This window comes from Tachysurus vachellii, chromosome 12 (assembly GCF_030014155.1).
Source record: "Tachysurus vachellii isolate PV-2020 chromosome 12, HZAU_Pvac_v1, whole genome shotgun sequence".
NCBI lineage: Eukaryota > Metazoa > Chordata > Actinopteri > Siluriformes > Bagridae > Tachysurus > Tachysurus vachellii.
In genome coordinates this window covers 15065217-15083438 of record NC_083471.1, presented here as the reverse complement: position 1 = coordinate 15083438, position 18222 = coordinate 15065217, and the positions used below count along the sequence as shown (strand labels likewise).

At 40.9% G+C, this 18222-nt stretch overlaps 1 protein-coding gene across 1 annotated transcript in view; it reads right to left on the bottom strand.

Moving 5' to 3' along the window:
* arb2a (ARB2 cotranscriptional regulator A) overlaps positions 1-18222 on the bottom strand; it is a 160033-nt gene that overhangs the window by 122879 nt on the left and 18932 nt on the right. The window contains exons 5-6 of the mRNA XM_060884383.1: positions 9799-9864; positions 7889-8080 (exon numbers count right to left, since the gene is read on the bottom strand). Of these exons, the coding sequence (XP_060740366.1) occupies positions 7889-8080; positions 9799-9864 (258 nt within the window). The remainder of the gene's footprint in view (positions 1-7888; positions 8081-9798; positions 9865-18222) is intronic.

The following is an 18222-nucleotide window of genomic DNA, read 5'->3' as shown; positions in this document are numbered from 1 at the left end:
TGCAGGAACCTTTACTGGATGATGAGAGCAGTTTGTCAGGCATGATGGGCTAGAAAACACCACTACTGTCCCTTGTGTCTCTGTGTGTGTGTTTCTACTCTCCACCCAGTAGCAAGTCTGTGGTTGTAAATCTTATCTCATTTGTGAATCTTTTGACCAGAAGACGACACAGAGCCTATGGATGTGCTTTTATATAATCTTCACCCAGTCTGACAGTGGGCATGTGTCTGTTTTGGCAGGTGGACTGCTCAGTAGTTCTACATATATACTCTTTTTGTCTTCCCTCCTTATCCACACTACATTTTTAATTTAGTTAAACACTTTGCCGTCTTCTTTCTTTCTTTCTTTCTGTTAAAATTGTTCTCTACTGATATTCTTTATTATTTTGGCTTTATTTATTTATTTTAGCATTCTTTCAATCATTCTTTCTTCCAATAGTTTCCTTTCTTTTGCTAATTCTTTCATTATTTTTACTACTAATTTTTAAATCTTCAAAGGTCATTTTTGATGTTTCACCAGTTCTTTCAGTAGTTCTTTTGTTAGTTCTTTCTTTCACTATATTTTCACTTTTGCTACACATGGCAAAGTATGGCATGTTTGTGGATTTTAGACAGAAATCATCTTAGCTAACTAACTAGCTAATATTCACAATACTGATATTAAGTATGTAAATGATGTTGAAACAGGGTGGAATAGTGCTGTCTGCTTTTATTGGCTTTGGGAGATTTAAATTAACCTGTGTCTAAAAAAAGCTACATCCTGAAAGAAAACTGTTAGAAAACGTTCAGTGGTTTAAGTGGACTGTTATTTTGAATTCCTGTTATGTGTTTTATAATTAATTAGCAGCAGCCTGGTAGGTTGTTTAAAACTGTGTAACATATAAAACACAGCTTCTGGCATCCAGTACACCAGATATGCAAAGACATGCTACAGATGTGCTCCAGTACAGGCACAGAGAGAGAGAGAGAGAGAGAGAGAGAGAGAGAGAGAGAGAGAGAGAGAGAGATGGAAAGAGAGAGGGGAGAGAGAGAGAGGGAAAGAGGGAAAGAGAGAGAGAGAGAGAGAGAGATATGCGTGAGGAAAATATGCGTGACTAAATACTAAATACTAAATATGCGTGAGGAAAAGATAGGCAGAAACAGTAAGCAGAACAGACTGGAATCCACATTGTGATCCACAAGATGAGCAAATACAGCCACAAAATAATGTTTTCTTCCTCTCTGATCAATTTTTAATTTAGCCAGACTGTGGCTGTCCGCTTCCCAGCCTGGGTCTTTGTAATTATTACGCTTGACAGCTGTGACCATACTGTGACTCCTGTATACAACTATTAGAGAAAAAACTAGTGCAAGAAGCTGCCTTTCAGCGTGTAAAGGTGTGTCACTGTAGGTGCAGGAAATGCAGCGTCATGCAGGACAAGACACTGACCCACACTGGGACAGCGCCAGAAGGTGTGCAGCTCCCTGCTCTTTATCACAGAGGTCTAATGTAAACAACTGTGAAGAACATTTTGATATGAAGTGGTACAGATCTATCTGTGTGTGTGTGTGTGCGTGTGTGTGTGTGTGTGTGTTGAGAGCGAGAGAGTGTGAGAGAGAGAAAGAGACAGAGAGAGAGAGTGTGAGAGAGAGACAGAGAGAGAGAGTGTAAGAGGGTGAGAGAGAGAGAGAGAGAGAGAGAGAGAGAGAGAGAGAGGGAGAGAGAGAGGCAGAAGCTGGTTTTGAAAAAGACATCAATCTGGCAAAAAAAGAGCAACATGACAGAAATTAAACAAGATTCCTGTGTTTGAGTTCAGCCGCTTCCCGGCCCCCTTTCAGCCTCCCATTGAAATTCTGGGCAGATAGAAACCCCAAGGCTTTTGACACACTTTTGAAAACACCACACCCCCTTCTTCTTTCCAGCAAGTCTCCTAACTGACTAACAAGAAGAGGGGAGGGGGAGAGACGACGATATGGATCTTATTTTTTATGAAAGTCTTTATTCTTAATGAAATGCATTTGTTCATTTTTCTCCCTCATTGATTTTTTTTTTCCAGGAACTAGTCATGTAGTATGAGAAGTGCAGAGGGCTTTTGAATACGCATGTGTGTGTATGTGTGTGGTGTTGTGGAGGAGTGAGGGCATGGAGGTTCAGTTTGCTGATGGGAGGTGGTCAAAGAAACATGGAAAAACAAGTACGCAGGGGGCCGAAGTAAGAAAAAAAGGAAAAGAAAACAGCAAGAGAGGCAGTGAGAGAAGGAGAGGAAAAGAGATAGTGAGGTATAACAGGAAAGAAAATGGAAAGAGAGAGAGAGTGTGTGTGAAAGAGAGTAAAAGAGTAGAGAGAGAAAGAGCAGGCGTGAAAGAGAGAAAGAGAGAGAGAGAGAGAGAGAGAGAGAGAGTGAGAGAGAGAAAGAGAGAGAGCGAGAACAGGCGTGAAAGAGAGTGAGAGAGAGAGAGAGAGAGAAAGAGAGAAAGGGACGGATGTTGGATGCGGCCAGCAGTACAGTCTTAGCGCATTTATGCTGCTGCTGTCAAGAGCTCGTTTTCACTCGTGCTTCCTGAGAGCCACTAGGAGAAAGAGATTTCTGAGTGAGCGGAGGAAGGGAAAAAAATCGAGAAAGGGAACTCATCATCCTTTCCAATCAAATCCCTGCATTAGCTTTGGCTACATTTCGGCTGGCTTAGTGTCAGAGTATGGAAGTGCTGCCTTAAACAACACGCTCAAAGCTCAAATCAATCCGGCGCTGAAAGTAAGCCCAGAGCGCTGAGCTGAGAGGAGAGGGAAGGGTAAATTAGCTAGTGCCACAGTTTTTTTTTTAAATAGCACAGCTTGAAATGGTGTTCAATATCTAACTTTCCACACTCCTACGTTCCAGCACACTACATCGTAATCCAGCACTGAAAGCTACCTCATACCACCTGACTCTCTGCGTTCCTGAACTTTCTTCGGCTCGAGCGCAAACTCCAGCCTGTTTCTTGACAAGGCCAGAAGGTACCGATCCAGCTGCCATGGGCCTGAAATCATGTTGGGATAAGCTGTCAGTAAGCAGGAGCTTCCGTCTCTTTTCCTCTTTCTCTCACATACGTACACGCAGAGTGTGAGGCGCCCAGGTGTCCTTGAGCCACCGTAGACTCGCACCTGTCACTTCTCTCCTTCTCAGTGGGACTAACAGCACACACCCTGCTCACACACAGGTAAACACTCAGCTGTGTGTGATTGAACACTGAGTGAGATCTGATTAATGACTACAAGGTGACATGGCGGTGTGTGTGTGTGCGTGTGTGTGTGTGTGTGTTTGTGGGGTGGGGTTGGGGGGTTGTTTGCTTCAGGACTTTTCAGGGTTTTAGAGAAGCTTGGTTATGAGAAGTTATGAGAGTGACTAACTCTAGATAGAGATTTATTTTTATTGATTTCTTTTGGGTTATGACATATAATGCACATAATACACAAAAACCTTCATACTTAGTCCAAATACTAACCCCACAGGCATCCCATCACGATCTGTGTAAATCTTGCGACAGACATGAGACTGTGAATTGATCTTTTCTGTTTGCTATAATGTTCAAGGAAGCTTTTATTAAGACTCTTCTCTGTGCTGCCAGCCAGACAGTGAATTAAACTTCAAGTCAGAAGACCTTTTCACTAACCACTAACTCATCTTTTTTCACTTTTTGTTCATTTTCCACTTTATACGGATCAGAGTGGTGTGAATCACGGGCGCACTGTGTGTGAGGTGAGAAAATTCATTCTAGATCCATGCCAGTCCACACTTTTTCACACCTAGATAAGATGTATCCATTTCAGCCAATCCACCTTCATCTATTTTTTTAGATGAAAGAAAGAAGGAGGAAACCAGAGAACCCTAAGAGAACCCATGCAACGTGCAAAAACTCTGCAGAGAATGTAACCTGAGCTCAAACTGTAAGACCTGGATCTTGGATCTGCCTGGATATGGCAACAGATATTTGTTTTAGTCACAGAAGCTATTTATATACATCTACATTTATATTATTTGCATCTAGAGTTTAATTTTTTTTATTAAAAAAAAATATGGTCAAAATGGGCAACATCTCAGTTTTAATTTCAAGATTTTAAAATTTCCTGAAATCATCTTGTGAATGAGATTTATTAGATCATATGGAATGCCGCGAGGATATAAAAACCTCACATTCAAAACAACACACCTCATTAATTGGTGTGGAAAAAAAATTAAACCAAAATGTGGAAAATACTGCAGATAGTGAAAATAGTGATAAAAATAAGTAAATAAATAAATAAATAAATCAATAACAGACACAAAAGCATGGAAGCCTTACCAGCGAGTTGGAGGAAAAAATACTAATAAATAAAGATAAAAAGTCCCTGTAGCTGTCAGAAACACTACAAAAATTACCACAGTGCTGTGTGTGCAGCCACTTTTATAGATTTCATGTGTGCGTACATTTCCTACTTGAACACACGCACTATTAACTAACTTCCAAATGCAGGAAAGTAAACAATGATTAAAAGTTACATATCCACCAAGTGCCACACTGTTTCTCAAGCAGGTGCTATCTTCAGTCACCTTTAAAAGAGCTCTAGCTTCATTATCCGCACTGACAACTCAGCTGCACTCTTTAAACCTGTGCTCTATTCACACACACAGGAAGAAAACACCTTTTGTGTGTGTGTGTGTGTCTGTGTGTATTTTTTTGAAAAGAAAACGTTGCTGCTCAATTTGAGCTAATGAACCAAACAAGGAAAAGAAAGAGCAGAAGAAAGAGAGAGAGAGAGAGACAGAGAGAGAGAGAGAGAGAGCGAGAGAGAGAGAGAGAGAGAGAGCGAGCGAGAGAGAGATAGCGAGAGAGAGATAGCGAGAGAGAGATAGCGAGAGAGAGAGAGAGAGAGAGGATGAAGCAGAGATGGACAGGTTCTACTTGATCTTTGGGCTGGTGGAGGAAAGCCCACCTGAGATGGGAGAGAGATAAAAAGCCTCTCTCGTTCTCTGCAAGCTTTCTGAAACCAACTTTCCTGGAGTCTTCTTACTTTCTCCTGTGCTGATTTTCAGTCTCTGCTCGCTTTCTCCACATTTCTCGGGCTGTTTACTCAGCTCTTGCTGTCAAATTTCATTCCTGTGAGTGTTAACTGACACTTTTTTCTTGAAATTCTAAGCTCTAACATCAGCTGACAGGATGCTGACCATCTGGAGGTACAGGGGTGATTATCAGTAACTTAATTCCATCTCACGATGCCTCACTGATAAGATTTAAAAAAAAAAAAAAAAAAAAAAAAAAAAAACACAGACTTCAGTTTTAAAAAGGTTCCAGATGAGCAGGGCCATGGGTGGCAGATGACAGGGTTAACACATGGCCAGAGGTAGTGGGCGAAGTGCTAACAAATATCACATCACCAGACAAGATGTATATAGATGTATACAGACAATATTTAAGTTCGCTAGATGCAGCACATCATCCCTGCCAACACATTTCAATTATACAACTACTGATGTTTTCCAGATGAATGTAAAATATATATTTTGACATAACATCAGGCGATATGTTGCCGCCATATCTGTACGCTGCACCACCGCAGCTTCAGGCGTCCTTGTTTATCACCCCTAAAAATCGTGAAAGCAACCTGTCACTTCAAAAAGCAGAAGCTGACGTGCAGATGCTCTCAGCAGTACGGACGCAGGCATTCTGGCCCGCAGGGTCGCTCTTCCTGTAAATGCTATTATGATGATGTCAGAGCCCAGAAGGCATGGCGCTTATTTAGTGTGATGAATGGTCAGCAGCAACCAGCTGTCACTGTACATCCCCCACAATGCACCTCTACGGCGAACGCAATAAGCCACTTTACGGTAACACACAGTCAAACGTTTATTCAAACACGCACTCTGAAGTGCTTTCAAGCACACACACACTTATCATCTCTATCCTGCATTCCACGGTTTGCGTGGAGAGGGACTTCGCCGGCAGACACAGATGCGTGTGTGTTTTATGACATTTAGATGGAAGAGAGAGGGAGATCTCCCCTAAGTCAATTTGAACGTAGAGGCCGATGAAATTATACAGGTAGCAGTGGGCGACGTGACAAACGACTAGCCTGGCGTACAGCTGGGGGAGACGCTCTCCAACAGAGAAAAGAAATGAAAATCTAAATTACAGTTTACAGTACACATAACTACAAACGGCTTGTTTCTGCTGCTTAAATCAAAGTCTACTGTATGGAGGCAGAAGAGAGGAAGCACTAGACAGAGGCTGCACAATAATATATGTACCACTTGGTACCACTCGGAGACCATAGAGGTGGCTTTGAACTGCTGTTCGGGTCTCCATCACGAAACATTTGATGTCTCTGACAGGAAGGAATGTATGTTAAATCTATAATGAATTCAGAACTCATCTGATGCTTATACGTATATACTGCACAAATGCTCCTGGTTACACAAGTCCACTTGGCTAGATACAGTTGTACAAATCACACTGTCCGGTGTCATGCAAATGAGGATGGTTTCACTTTCGAAGCTGATTCCTCTCAAGGTTTCTTCCTCATACCGTTTCAGGGAGTTTTTCTTTGCCACCTTTGCTGCTGACTTGCTCATTAGAGCTAAGTAAAAACGTATTTTTATTCTGAATGTAAATAAAAATTTAAAAAAAAAAAAAAAAAAAAAAATCTCACACACACACACACACACACACACACACACACACACACACACACAGGATTAAAAGAAAGAGCATGTATAAATAAAACTCTATATAAATAACTTTTGGGTTAGTATTAATTATTTAATTTAAAACTTGGATGCAGTTCTGCATCAATCAGAAAATATTAATTTTGTGCCATCAGACTCCAAAGTACCTCCTTCTACATGGAGTCTCAGTTCATTATTCCAGACATACCAAGGGATACTGTGTGTGTGTGTGTGTGTGTGTGTGTGTGTGTGTGTGTGTGTGTGTGTGTGTAAAACTAACATATGTGCATACACAATGATTCATTTATCATTTTTATTTTTTCTATTAATACTGTTACACTCTTTTTGCACTTTCTTGTACTGCTGCATCAACATGAATGTCTCTTATCTTAGCTGCAATAATGAATTCTAATCACCTGATGATTTACTGAAATGTATTATACTAGAAGATGTACAGCAGTATGTATTTAGGACCTTACTTACGTATTTAGCTGATGTGTGATGAGTAACGAGCAACACCAAAACAGTTATACAACCTAATGACAAATCATGAAAGGGACTTTTCTTCTTTTCTTTTGCAGTAGTAATGTGATTGGATTCACATTATAATATTGGGGAAAACATTATGTTCTAAAATATAAAGCTGCTCTCATTGTTTAAGCAAGACTTTTACCAATTATTCAGTAGTTTGTGGATTGACTCCTATGTAATTCTGACTATCAAATGGTTTGCTTAAAGTTATGGTGTAAACATTTACAGGAGGATTATCATCTGGTTATATAATCACTTTTACGCTCACGTTAATGCTTTGGAATGTCAAAACCTAGACCTGACAACAGGTGAACATACAGAGGGCCAGCTGAGCGACACCAGCGAGAACGCCATCAACACTGCTGTTACTACACAGAACACGCTAGGATTGAGTGAACATACACACCAACATAAAAATCTTGTAGACATCCAGTAGCTCTCCTGACTATAGACTGTCCTCACACCTCATGAGACGTTCACTTCTCAATTAAAACAGAGCCGTGGCGCTCAAGAGATTTCACATCTTCGCTTAAATGACCATTAATCTCTAGACAGAACAGTCAAACTAATTGATACCAATTTAAGAAGAAATTAGTCAGAAGAGCGCAATCACAATAGAAATGTTCTTGAAGCATGAGTACATGATGATGCCTCGAATGCTGGAGCAATATCACCATCAGGTTAAAGGGTTTTCTTTACCTGCATGGCCTTGTTGATGAAAGGGATCTGCGTGCCACTGTCCAGGTCCTGGTTGACGATGAGGCGTCGTGCCCACTGACCTGCTCGCACCACGCCGCTGCCCTGGATCAGCACCAGCAGCTTGTCCTGGTTCGTCAGCGCGTCCTCGCTCATGTAAATGAAGCTCTTCGGTTCGCTTTCTGTTGCGTCCACCTGCGAAGCCCAGATGCTAGTGTTTAGTACAGAAAAAACATAACGACAAACAGTGAAGCACAAAACAGATTAGAGGGATCAGGATCGAAAAATCATTCTCTCTACATCAGAAATCAACACTAACCACACTGCAAGTATTATCACATAAATCTATTTGACCTACAAATGTAAGTTTATAAGTATTTAATATACAGTTTTATCATAAACTTTAAGGTTACGATTAACTCTATATTCTCACTACAGACTGTATAACATGGTGTGAGGTTCAGTCAATACAGCAAGTTTAAATTCATTTCTGAATAGAGGAAAGAAAGAGAGGGAAGGAGGGAGAGAAGGAGTGAAAGAAAGAAAGAAAGAGTGAGTGAGTGAGTGAGTGAGTGAGTGAGTCAGTGAGTGAGAGAAAGAAAGTGAGTGAGTGAGTGAGTGAGTGAGTGAGTGAGTGAGTGAGTGAGTGAGTGAGTTAGAGAAAGAAAGAAAGAAATTTAGTTTTTCTCTCCCCATACATTGAGGCTGAATGAGCTTTTTCTCTCGTCATGTATAATGAGTGAGTTTCTGAAGCGTGTGCTGCACATTACACTACACACATCCAAGTGGAGTTTATTCTAACTGTTGAGCAGACGAGTCTGAATGGCAGCTGTGAATAAAACAGGAGGCTGTTTCTGGTGCTCAGGCTACTGATTATTACACGAGCGGTCAGAATCCTTCGGGCCGCTCCAGTCTGCGCTGCTGACTTCAGATCTGATGTCCTGCTACTCCTTATTTAAATAAAGGAGGGTAATCTGTAGCTCTGTTATAATCAGTGCTTTTGATATTGACGGCTTGTGAAACGCTCGATCCCTTGCTGTTATGTCAACAACTATATTTATTCTCCTTTCCTCAAAGAAGTGTGGGGAGACGCTAACAGTCTAGTGACTCATAGCCTGGAATCATTTGTTATGAATGGCACTATGCAGAGAGACAGACGGCTCCAGCGCTCTGTCTGTCTCTGATGATTTTATTAAAGTGCCACCGATTTCTATTACATTCTCCCTGATTGTGTTTCTCTACATGTAGCTCGGAGGTCGATGCAGGTTTGCATGATGGGTCATTTGTTTTAAAATGTTACATTCTAATCGCTACATCAGGACCTGATCCGTGTCTCTTTTCTACTACTTATTTTTTCTCTCCTTTAAATGTCCGTTGATGAAAAACCTGACAAAATCCTGCGGCTAAGTGCAGTTTGTCACACACGGCTGAACCCGTCGAATTGGCCTACTGACAGGAACCCGGGTGAGTTTCTGAGATAAACACTACACACTGTTAAAGCCGTTTACAGCTTGTAAAAACTCCCCACTTTCTCTCGTGTGATTTACAGACAGTAATATACTGCTCTTTTAACATGACGTGAATCACACCGTATTTATGAACTGCAAAGAACCCCTAAGCTTTCTAATGCGTGTTTGAGTAATATACAAGCACATATAAACAAAAATTTTAAGCAGTGAAGATTTGTACAAATGTGTATGTATAAATATATATATATAATATGCATTAAGTCATAAATTATTTAATTCAGATGAAAATAAATAGATTAAATAAATAAATAAATAAATAAATAAATCAGAGAATCAGGCTAGTGTAATCTCATGCTTTTACATCTGAATTTCTCATTAACACCCCGTTTTGTCCCCGGCGGCTTAATTCAACAGCATAAGAGCGTCTCTTTCAGCCGCACTTACTGGGAGCATCTCTTTCCTCAGCTTGCAGTCCTTCTCCAAGAGCTCATAAATATACTGCGTGATGATCTGCAGGAGAGAAGAGAGACATCTTTATTTGTACTACGAACGTAATTAAAAATAAAAATAAAAAATGACCTGCACTTGCCATCGGTATTAGGCATAACAAAGTCTGAGCTAAGTCAAATACACAGCTTCGGTATGCGTAAATTAAGATGGCTGAGGAGATGTGAGATAGTTCAGATTGTTAAATAGTGCATTTTGTTTTATAAACACGTGGGTCATTTTGTCAAACAGTCTAGGACGTGAACAGTATTACTGTGTTGTGACGCAACACACAAAAACCACGTCTGTGCACATACACTGCTACAACAATATTGAATTTAAATGAGCGGTAAACAAAGCACATGTAATTCTTTGCATATGATTGGAGCATATATATGTGTTTGTATGTATGAATCTGAGCCGCCCACTTCGAGTGAGGAAGATAATTGGGAGTGTCTGGATCGCTCTTGTTCTGAACATAGAGTACAGAATCTATCAGCCCCAAAGCCAGAAAAAATCTCCAACTACAAGCCAACAGTTGATGTAAGGTATGTTTATCCCTGCAGCTACGTGACTTAGGAGCCGGTACCCGTTGTAAATTCAACCCAGGGCCAAAAGTTTCATGCTTCAATGACATCAACAACTTTTGGTGGTTTCTTTCTTGTTCTTGTCCCCCTGAAACCCTGATACGCAGCAGCTGGAAAAACAACCCTTTATTTGATGAATCTGTGAAGCGACAGGAAGGAGCCACTCGTGTAAAGACAAATTTGGCTTGCTAGGGTCACTGGGATGACTTTAAGTATGAGAAGGAAAGAGGAGCAGAAAATTATCATCCATGCCAAGCCCTTGACGTTTGGAAGGATTTAACCGCCCACCCGGACAGACGGGAATCTGGAATGGTGCTGGAAAGCTGGGATGGTCAGCTGCTGGGGTGGCCTGAATGCCTCGTATTGTTTGTGGGAGGTCTTTCAGTTCCTGATTGGGAACAGGAGGTTAATGAATAAATGTCTGGATTACATCGAAGAGCTTAAATTAGAAGATGATTCGAGCATCGCAACTAATCTAGCGAGAAGCTAAACAGAAATACACACTCCAGCTACGTTCATACTAGCAATAAAGCAGGTGACTATTTGGTTTGTGTTTATTGGTGACGAGCCACAAAACAACAAACAAGAAATGAGATTTTATCAATACTATGTACATCTTGGTAAAGTGACAAATCCACCTAACTGGCTTGAATGATTCCTAAAACCAATCTTTCGAGCATTGAGCATGTAGTCCGACATTCCTTTACTTCCCTATTCCCAGCTTTACTTCCATTCTTCACTTAATTCCCATTTGCTTTGAATAAGAAAAATGCAAAATATCCTCTATAACCTCTCATAAAATGTGTATCAAGACATTATGAAGCAAAATAAAGCTTAGAATTAAGTAGCAGAGATCTCCGGTGCCTCGGGTGAATGTGCATAGCTAGTACAGTTAGCTTGTTTTGCTAATCTGTCACTACATGACCACAAGACACAAACCACAAGCGACTTGCAGCTTACTAGAATAAACACACGGTCTGAGTACGGCTTAGGATCTTTAGTCAGAGAAACAACTGTTGAGGAAACAAAAGTGAACCCAGACAGTATGATTTATTTAAATGTCACCGGCAGTACGTTCAATAGAAATGAGAGCATTTCCACACAGCTCAAATAAATCTCATTCTTTGTCATGCATACGAGTGGGGAAAACTGAGAACGTGGAGAGAAAATTCTTTTTGACCGTTTTATAAACGCAAAATTAAAATAAAATTAAAAAAAGAGAAATAGAAATGAAGCTAGCATAAAAACAGAAAGAAAAAAAACTAAAGAAAAAAGAAAAGATGTCAAATATATTAATAAACCTGAAAAGAGGTGAGTGGAAGAACAGAAGGTGCACATGTGTGTGATTTTCATGCATTTGCACTAAAATGCATCATTGAGCTATGTGAAAGTATTTGTTAAAAGTGAGGCAGAAGATTTTGAGTTCGAAGGCAACTTTGCTGACAGGATTTGTCATTAGGTTTGCATCGATTCTGGTAGAATTATTCTTCTCCTTACGACGCAAAGGTGGGGGGCGAGGAAGAAAAGAAAGTTATGAAGCAATCATAATACACTCATGGTAACATACTCATTTAAAGCCAAAGGACATAAGCTATTGCTTATTTGATTACAAACACCAAAAGCACATTAAGGGCCAAACGAGCTAATGCAATGAGATATTAGCAGCCATCAGCGGTCAGCCGGCCCAAATGAGATGACAGATCTATCCGCCGAATCCGCGGAAGGGGGCTGCGGGTGAAACAGTGTAAAGATATAGGCTGCTCAACGGCACCTAATTCACTAAATGTCAAGCTCTCTGATGAAGACTAAAATGATTGTGAAGTGCAATATGCTTGTGTTTAATGATATCAATAAGCCTAGCAGGAAATTTCATTTGTGTGCCGTTATTGCTTCGGCGTCTCAGGTGGCTGTGTGTGATTATAGCAGCGAAGGAGAATGTGGACAGTTCTCTAAATATACCTGGGACTGGGTCAGGAGGATTTGTGGGGTGTCTGTGTACAGGGTACCTGATCTATAGGAATAATATCGTTCACATACTGTGTGTGTGTGTGAGTGCATGTGTGTGCGTGTGTGTGTGTGTGTGTGCGCGTTAGAATGTTCTCTTTAGCTGGCAGCTGTGTGTAATGTCTGAAGCACAACCCCACAGCCGGGGTCAGAGATCTGGCTTCTTATTGGACAGACTGAAAGCTATAGATGAGTATCTGGAACATTAAATATCAACAGGGTCCTCGGGCCTATTATCTAACCCCTAGACCTCTAATTCGTCTGGCCGATCACAGGCAACAAAAAAGCAGAGCACCAAATTTGCTTCCAGTAGCAGTTAATTTCACTTTTTTTCAAGTTCATCTGGGTGAACTTTAACCCTGCGTATTTGTAAACTACGAAAGAAAAAGTGATTCTTAATGATGGTGTCGCTCAGAGCTATACCACTCTCTGAAAAAATAATATAATAAAGATAAAATAAACTAGCTATCATTATCACTACATTCCCTCTAAAATCAAATTATGGCAGGACTGTCCGTAACTGCTGGAGAAACGGCAAAGTGCATCGGAGGGAAGGAAGTCATGTAAAGGCTGAAGAAGGAACACTGAACATCTACAAAGAACTCAAGACTGGATTTGTATAGAGATTATTCAAACAATTAAAAAAAAAGAAAAACATCGTCAGCCCTGGCAGCATGCCTGTTCACCAAAATATCTGAAAATAAGCCACACAGGAGCATTAAGAAGGGGATTCCCACAGGTGCACACAGTGAGTGACAGATGAAGAATTCCCATTGTTATTATTCTATATAGCACATAGTGACCGCCTTTCCTGCCCTCTCAGAGACGCAGTGGAGAACGTTCTCTCAAGTTTGACACAATCGCGGCCGCCTGTCAGCGTAATTAGAGCGCTGCAGAGTCGCGTAATTAATATTGTCTTATTAGTTTGATAATGAAAGCCCCGCAGGTAAGAATGCTAAGTGCTTCACACCTCCCTCTCTATACGTGACGTGGATGGTGATCACAGGCTGGATGGAGACGGATGGCTTGCTCTGAAACCGGGATAGCACTTTACATCACTGAAACCTTACTTACGTCACTAGTCACCTCAGGCTGAAAAACCGTCGACTACCAGGCAGTGCCCAGCTGTAACAAATACACACAGTGAGCTGGTTTGGAAAACATTGTAAGAGACTCGAGTTTTAGTTTCCGCTGTTAACGTGGATATCAAACTGTCAAAGGAAAAAAAATAGTTTAGCCAAAACAAGTCTGGTGTCTTAGTTTGACCTGGGAGAGGAATAAAGCTAAACAAGGCTTGGAAATATATCAAATTAACAGTCAGACAAATCTGGGATTGTTCAGTGTAAATCATTTCAGGTTGCTTACATTTAGGAAAGAAATTTCACCTCCTGCATTGAAAGCATGAATCATCTCAACTTGACATTGTTTTGCGTTAATAGCGTGAAAGATTTAGACTGGATTTCAGCTTGCTTTTAGTGCTGAGTCCATTTGAAAGGCTGAATAGAGGCCCCTTTTTAATTACCTTTTTTTTAATGAATTTTTAACTTTTTTTAAATAAAAATAAAGTATCTCAGTTTTTGCAAAAGGTTAATATTTATTTATTTATTTATTTTTAAATTCAATAAAATTTTAAAGGAAAAAAAGAAGGCTCAGTTTTTGGGACAACCTGCCCTTTAAAGTAGATTGTTCTTCCTGTGCATTTTAGCACTCAGGTACACGTCTCACTTCAAACCTTAAACTAGTTTAATACTAATGATGATCTGAGGGGGGAAAAAACTACACTGTCTGACACAATAACATCACAGAGTTCAGTAACACTTGAAAGCTTTGCTCCTTTTATAGACTACACTAACCCCTAAAGTGTCACATCCACCTTACAAAAGTCTGTGTGATGTATGTCCTTAAGAACTGGATGTGTACCGAGGCATTTTTACACACAAGATTTTGAGCGAGACATTTCCTCTACTCATTAGCCAGACTAAGATCATAGCTGCAGAGCAAATCTACAGAAACAAAGCTCACACACGAACCATCCTCGCTGACTGATTGTGGGAATTTTTTTGTTTTCCCAACAAAATATTACTAAAGTCAGCTGGATCAACCCGAACCCAGCCATGTATCACGTACAAGCCTCTAAGGCACAACAAAACCAACCTGAGCATATCCGCTGCTCAGATCCTGCATGAGAAAGGCGCAAATCAGAGATCTGACCAATGAGAGAGAAGCGCATTGTATTTTGGGAAACAGGCTGCTGCCGTGAGGCCGTGCTCTAGAGATCAGGGAGGAAGGAAGTCTTAGAAGGGGGATCTGCAGGAGACCGGCTCGGAGACAGAGCGTCTGAGAGCATGGGGTCAGCATTAATCCCTGACATGTACTGTCCACTGCCAGATCACGCACTGCTCCACAGCTGAGAGGAGTGAGGGAGGGAGAGAGGGAGGGAGGGAGAGGGAGGAAGGAGACGCCACAGCAGCCTTGACCAGAGCGTCTTGTGCCAGTGGCTGAGCGATAAGAGACACAAACACACACACAAAGAGAAATCTAAGGATTCTTAATGAAGAGCACTTTGTCTTTGTAAGTTGATCTGTTTGTAAACTCCCATGTGGGGAAAATCCTCCTCAAACAAGCAGGTGGCAGATCACAGGCTCTCTCACACAAGTCACAGAAGGAAAGTGAGCCATGGGGGGAAAAGAGCAGGAGATGAATTAGGGACCTCCCAGAACGTCTCTGTAATGCTCTCCAATCCCCTGGTCCAGCTGACCTAAGGCCTGGAGCGATAAGAAGTTAGCGCTCCGGATGGAAGAGGAGGAGGGGCGTCATGTGAAACTCTGACCCTCAGCGAGACAGAGTTCCTGAAAAGGCTGTGAAAAATGAGGAGAGTTGCTTATCAGGCAGCGGCGCATTAACCCTGCCTTATGATAACGCTGAGCGCTCGTCAGCAAAGGATAATCAATAATGAGCAGTGTTTGTGTTGGTGTGGGACTCATGTGCTGGTCAGAGTCAGACTCAGAGTCAGACTCCAGGAGCCACTCAGGCTAGAGCAAGGGAACGAAGCGGACGCTGACAACAGAGGATGACGGCAGGGGAGAGGGAGGTAGGAAAAATATAGGAGACACAGAATGAGCCTGAAAGATGGAGTAAAACACAGGAATTAGGATATATTAATGCTTTAATGTAGATTTCAAGGATATTTTCTCTCCTACAGTTTTTTCTAAGCTTGAACACACTCTTTGCAGACATCACACAGTGCCAGAATCTGTGGAAGTTCTCTTGCAAAACCAGCCTAAACATGTACACAACACACACACACACACACACACACGTATATCACATAATGGCTGCCTAATGACCACCTCAGGTGTTAGTGCTAAAGGCATTACAGGGATAATACACTTTTAAAATCACACCATGCTCTCTCTCTTCCTCTTTCTCTCTCTCTCTCTCGTCTTCTCTTACTCCCCCTCTTCTGCTCCATGGGGTACGAACATGTGATGTGGGACAATAAATCATGAAAAACAGCTGCCATTTTGTTTTCCTTCTTTTTCTGCTGAATTGTTCCTCTTATCATAAAATTAAAAGGAGATTGGATGATGCCAACTCTCTGCTTCACCACCTCAGCAAACTTCATACAGAGCTGCGTCCTAAAAACACATCTACACCAGCAGTGCAGGTCGGTCACAAAAGCCAAGCAGGTCTGAAAAGTTGAAAAGCGCATCTAAAAAAATCAAAACTTCATAAACAATCTGAATGCTGATATAAAAAAAACAAGCGACAGTAAAATATTTTCCATACTGATTTCCATGCATCCTTCTATTGCTATACTGAGGTGATGAAATATATTTAACACTGAAATGTTTATTAACTTAAATGTCTGCACTGTCAAAAGAGGATAGAGGAGTTTAGACTTCCTGTTTTCTCTGTTAAATGACAAGCTGTGGTTCTGAGAGAGAGAGAGAGAGAGAGAGAGAGAGAGACAGAGACAGACAGACAGACAGAAAAAGAGAAAGGGAATCACACAGAGAAAGACAGTTGGAGAGAGAGAGACAGAGTGTGAGAGACAGACAAGGAGAGAGCAAGTAAAACAGAATAAGACAGAGAGAGAGAGAGAGAGAGAGAGAGAGAGAGAGAGAGATCAAAAGGTGGCTTGTGAAGGAGGGTTGTTTATCACAGCTATAAAGTGATAACAGGAACTAACTTCTCTCTTGAATGGTCCACATAATTAAATCTTCAGTGTAAAGCCCTGTACGTCACTGTAAATCTGTAAATCTCTAATCGACACTGTACACCATTACAATGAGTGACGTTAATCATGGTGACTGTTACAAACTCTCTATGGTATAAGTGGAATAACTGGCTGTGGTTAGAAGAAAAGACAACAGTAACAGTGTGTCGTGTCACATCACACCACCTCGGGTGTGGATTATTTCCCCATAACCACACGGTCTGGAGTGTGTTATTTTATTCTTAAATACATTCACTCACCTAAAGAATCCAAACATACATCTCCTAAATTTTATTTTTGTAAATAACCTGAGTCTCCTGGTATTTACACCATACGGTTTTCAGTATGATCTAAAAATAAACGCTTGGTGTCCATGCTGGGTTTCAGCACACAATTACTGACAGCTTTCTTTTAAATCCAGTACAAACACGTATTGTGGCTAAAGTTCACTCTGTAGTTTTATTCAGCAGAGTATTTCAGTGACCCACACTCCAGATCCAGCCCTTCAGGACATTATATAGTGGCTATTTAGTATTTTTCCCTAAAATCAGACAGCGACACAGACACGTGCTGAGGAGCAGGCGGTGCAGCGTGAGCATGAATTCACCTGTGAGAAACGTCTGTTTGCTAACATCTCAATTACTGTAAATCAGTCATAAAAAAAATCCATGTCAGGATAATGATGTCTAATTCCGATGCATTCTTAACCCTGCTAATGCTGAGAACGGGAAATGACAAATGACTCATGTACAGAAAAGAAGCCTTTTCATTTCAGTGGATAATGTAAATACAATTATTACGTATTAAATGCAGGGGGGAAATGATTTCAAACTCAAACTTATTTAAATCCTAGATCCTGACTTTTACTGCCAAGTACCGAGAGTTTTAGAGGAATTTGTCCTGGCGTACTGGTGCATACAGTAGTAATAAAGAAGCAAAGAAGCATAAATATAAAGAAACTATGAGCTGTGTAAACCAAAAATATAAGAAAATAAAATAGAAACATTAAATGTATACACTACAAAAGTGGACCAGTGTAAATGCAATTAAAAATATATGTTGTTGTGATGTGGTGAGCTGCATAAGGTTACATCCTGAATAAGAGAGAAAGGAGGAGGGTGACCTCACTGGTATCAGTGGTTTTCGAATGGGGCAAACGATATCAATGCTTTATAAATACGTACCCAAAAATTGTAGATGTACATTCACCATGCACTTTAAAGGAACGCCTGTACATTCCTGCAGTTGTCTAGTCAGCCAATCATGTGGCAGCCGGAAAAGGCATAAAATCGTGCAGATCCAGGACGAGAGCTTCGGTTAATATTCACATCAAACATCAGAATGAAGAAAAAAGTGTGGCGTGGTTGTTGGTGCCAGATGGGCTGGGTTGAGTATTTCAGCCACCGCTAATCTCCTGGGATTTTCACACACAACAGTCTCTAGAGTTTATACAGAAAAGTGTGAAAAACAAAAAATCTATTGTGTTGATGAGAGAGATGAGAGGAGAACGAGCAGACTGCTCTGAGCCGACAGGAAGTCTATAGTGACTCGTATAATCACTCTTTACAATCA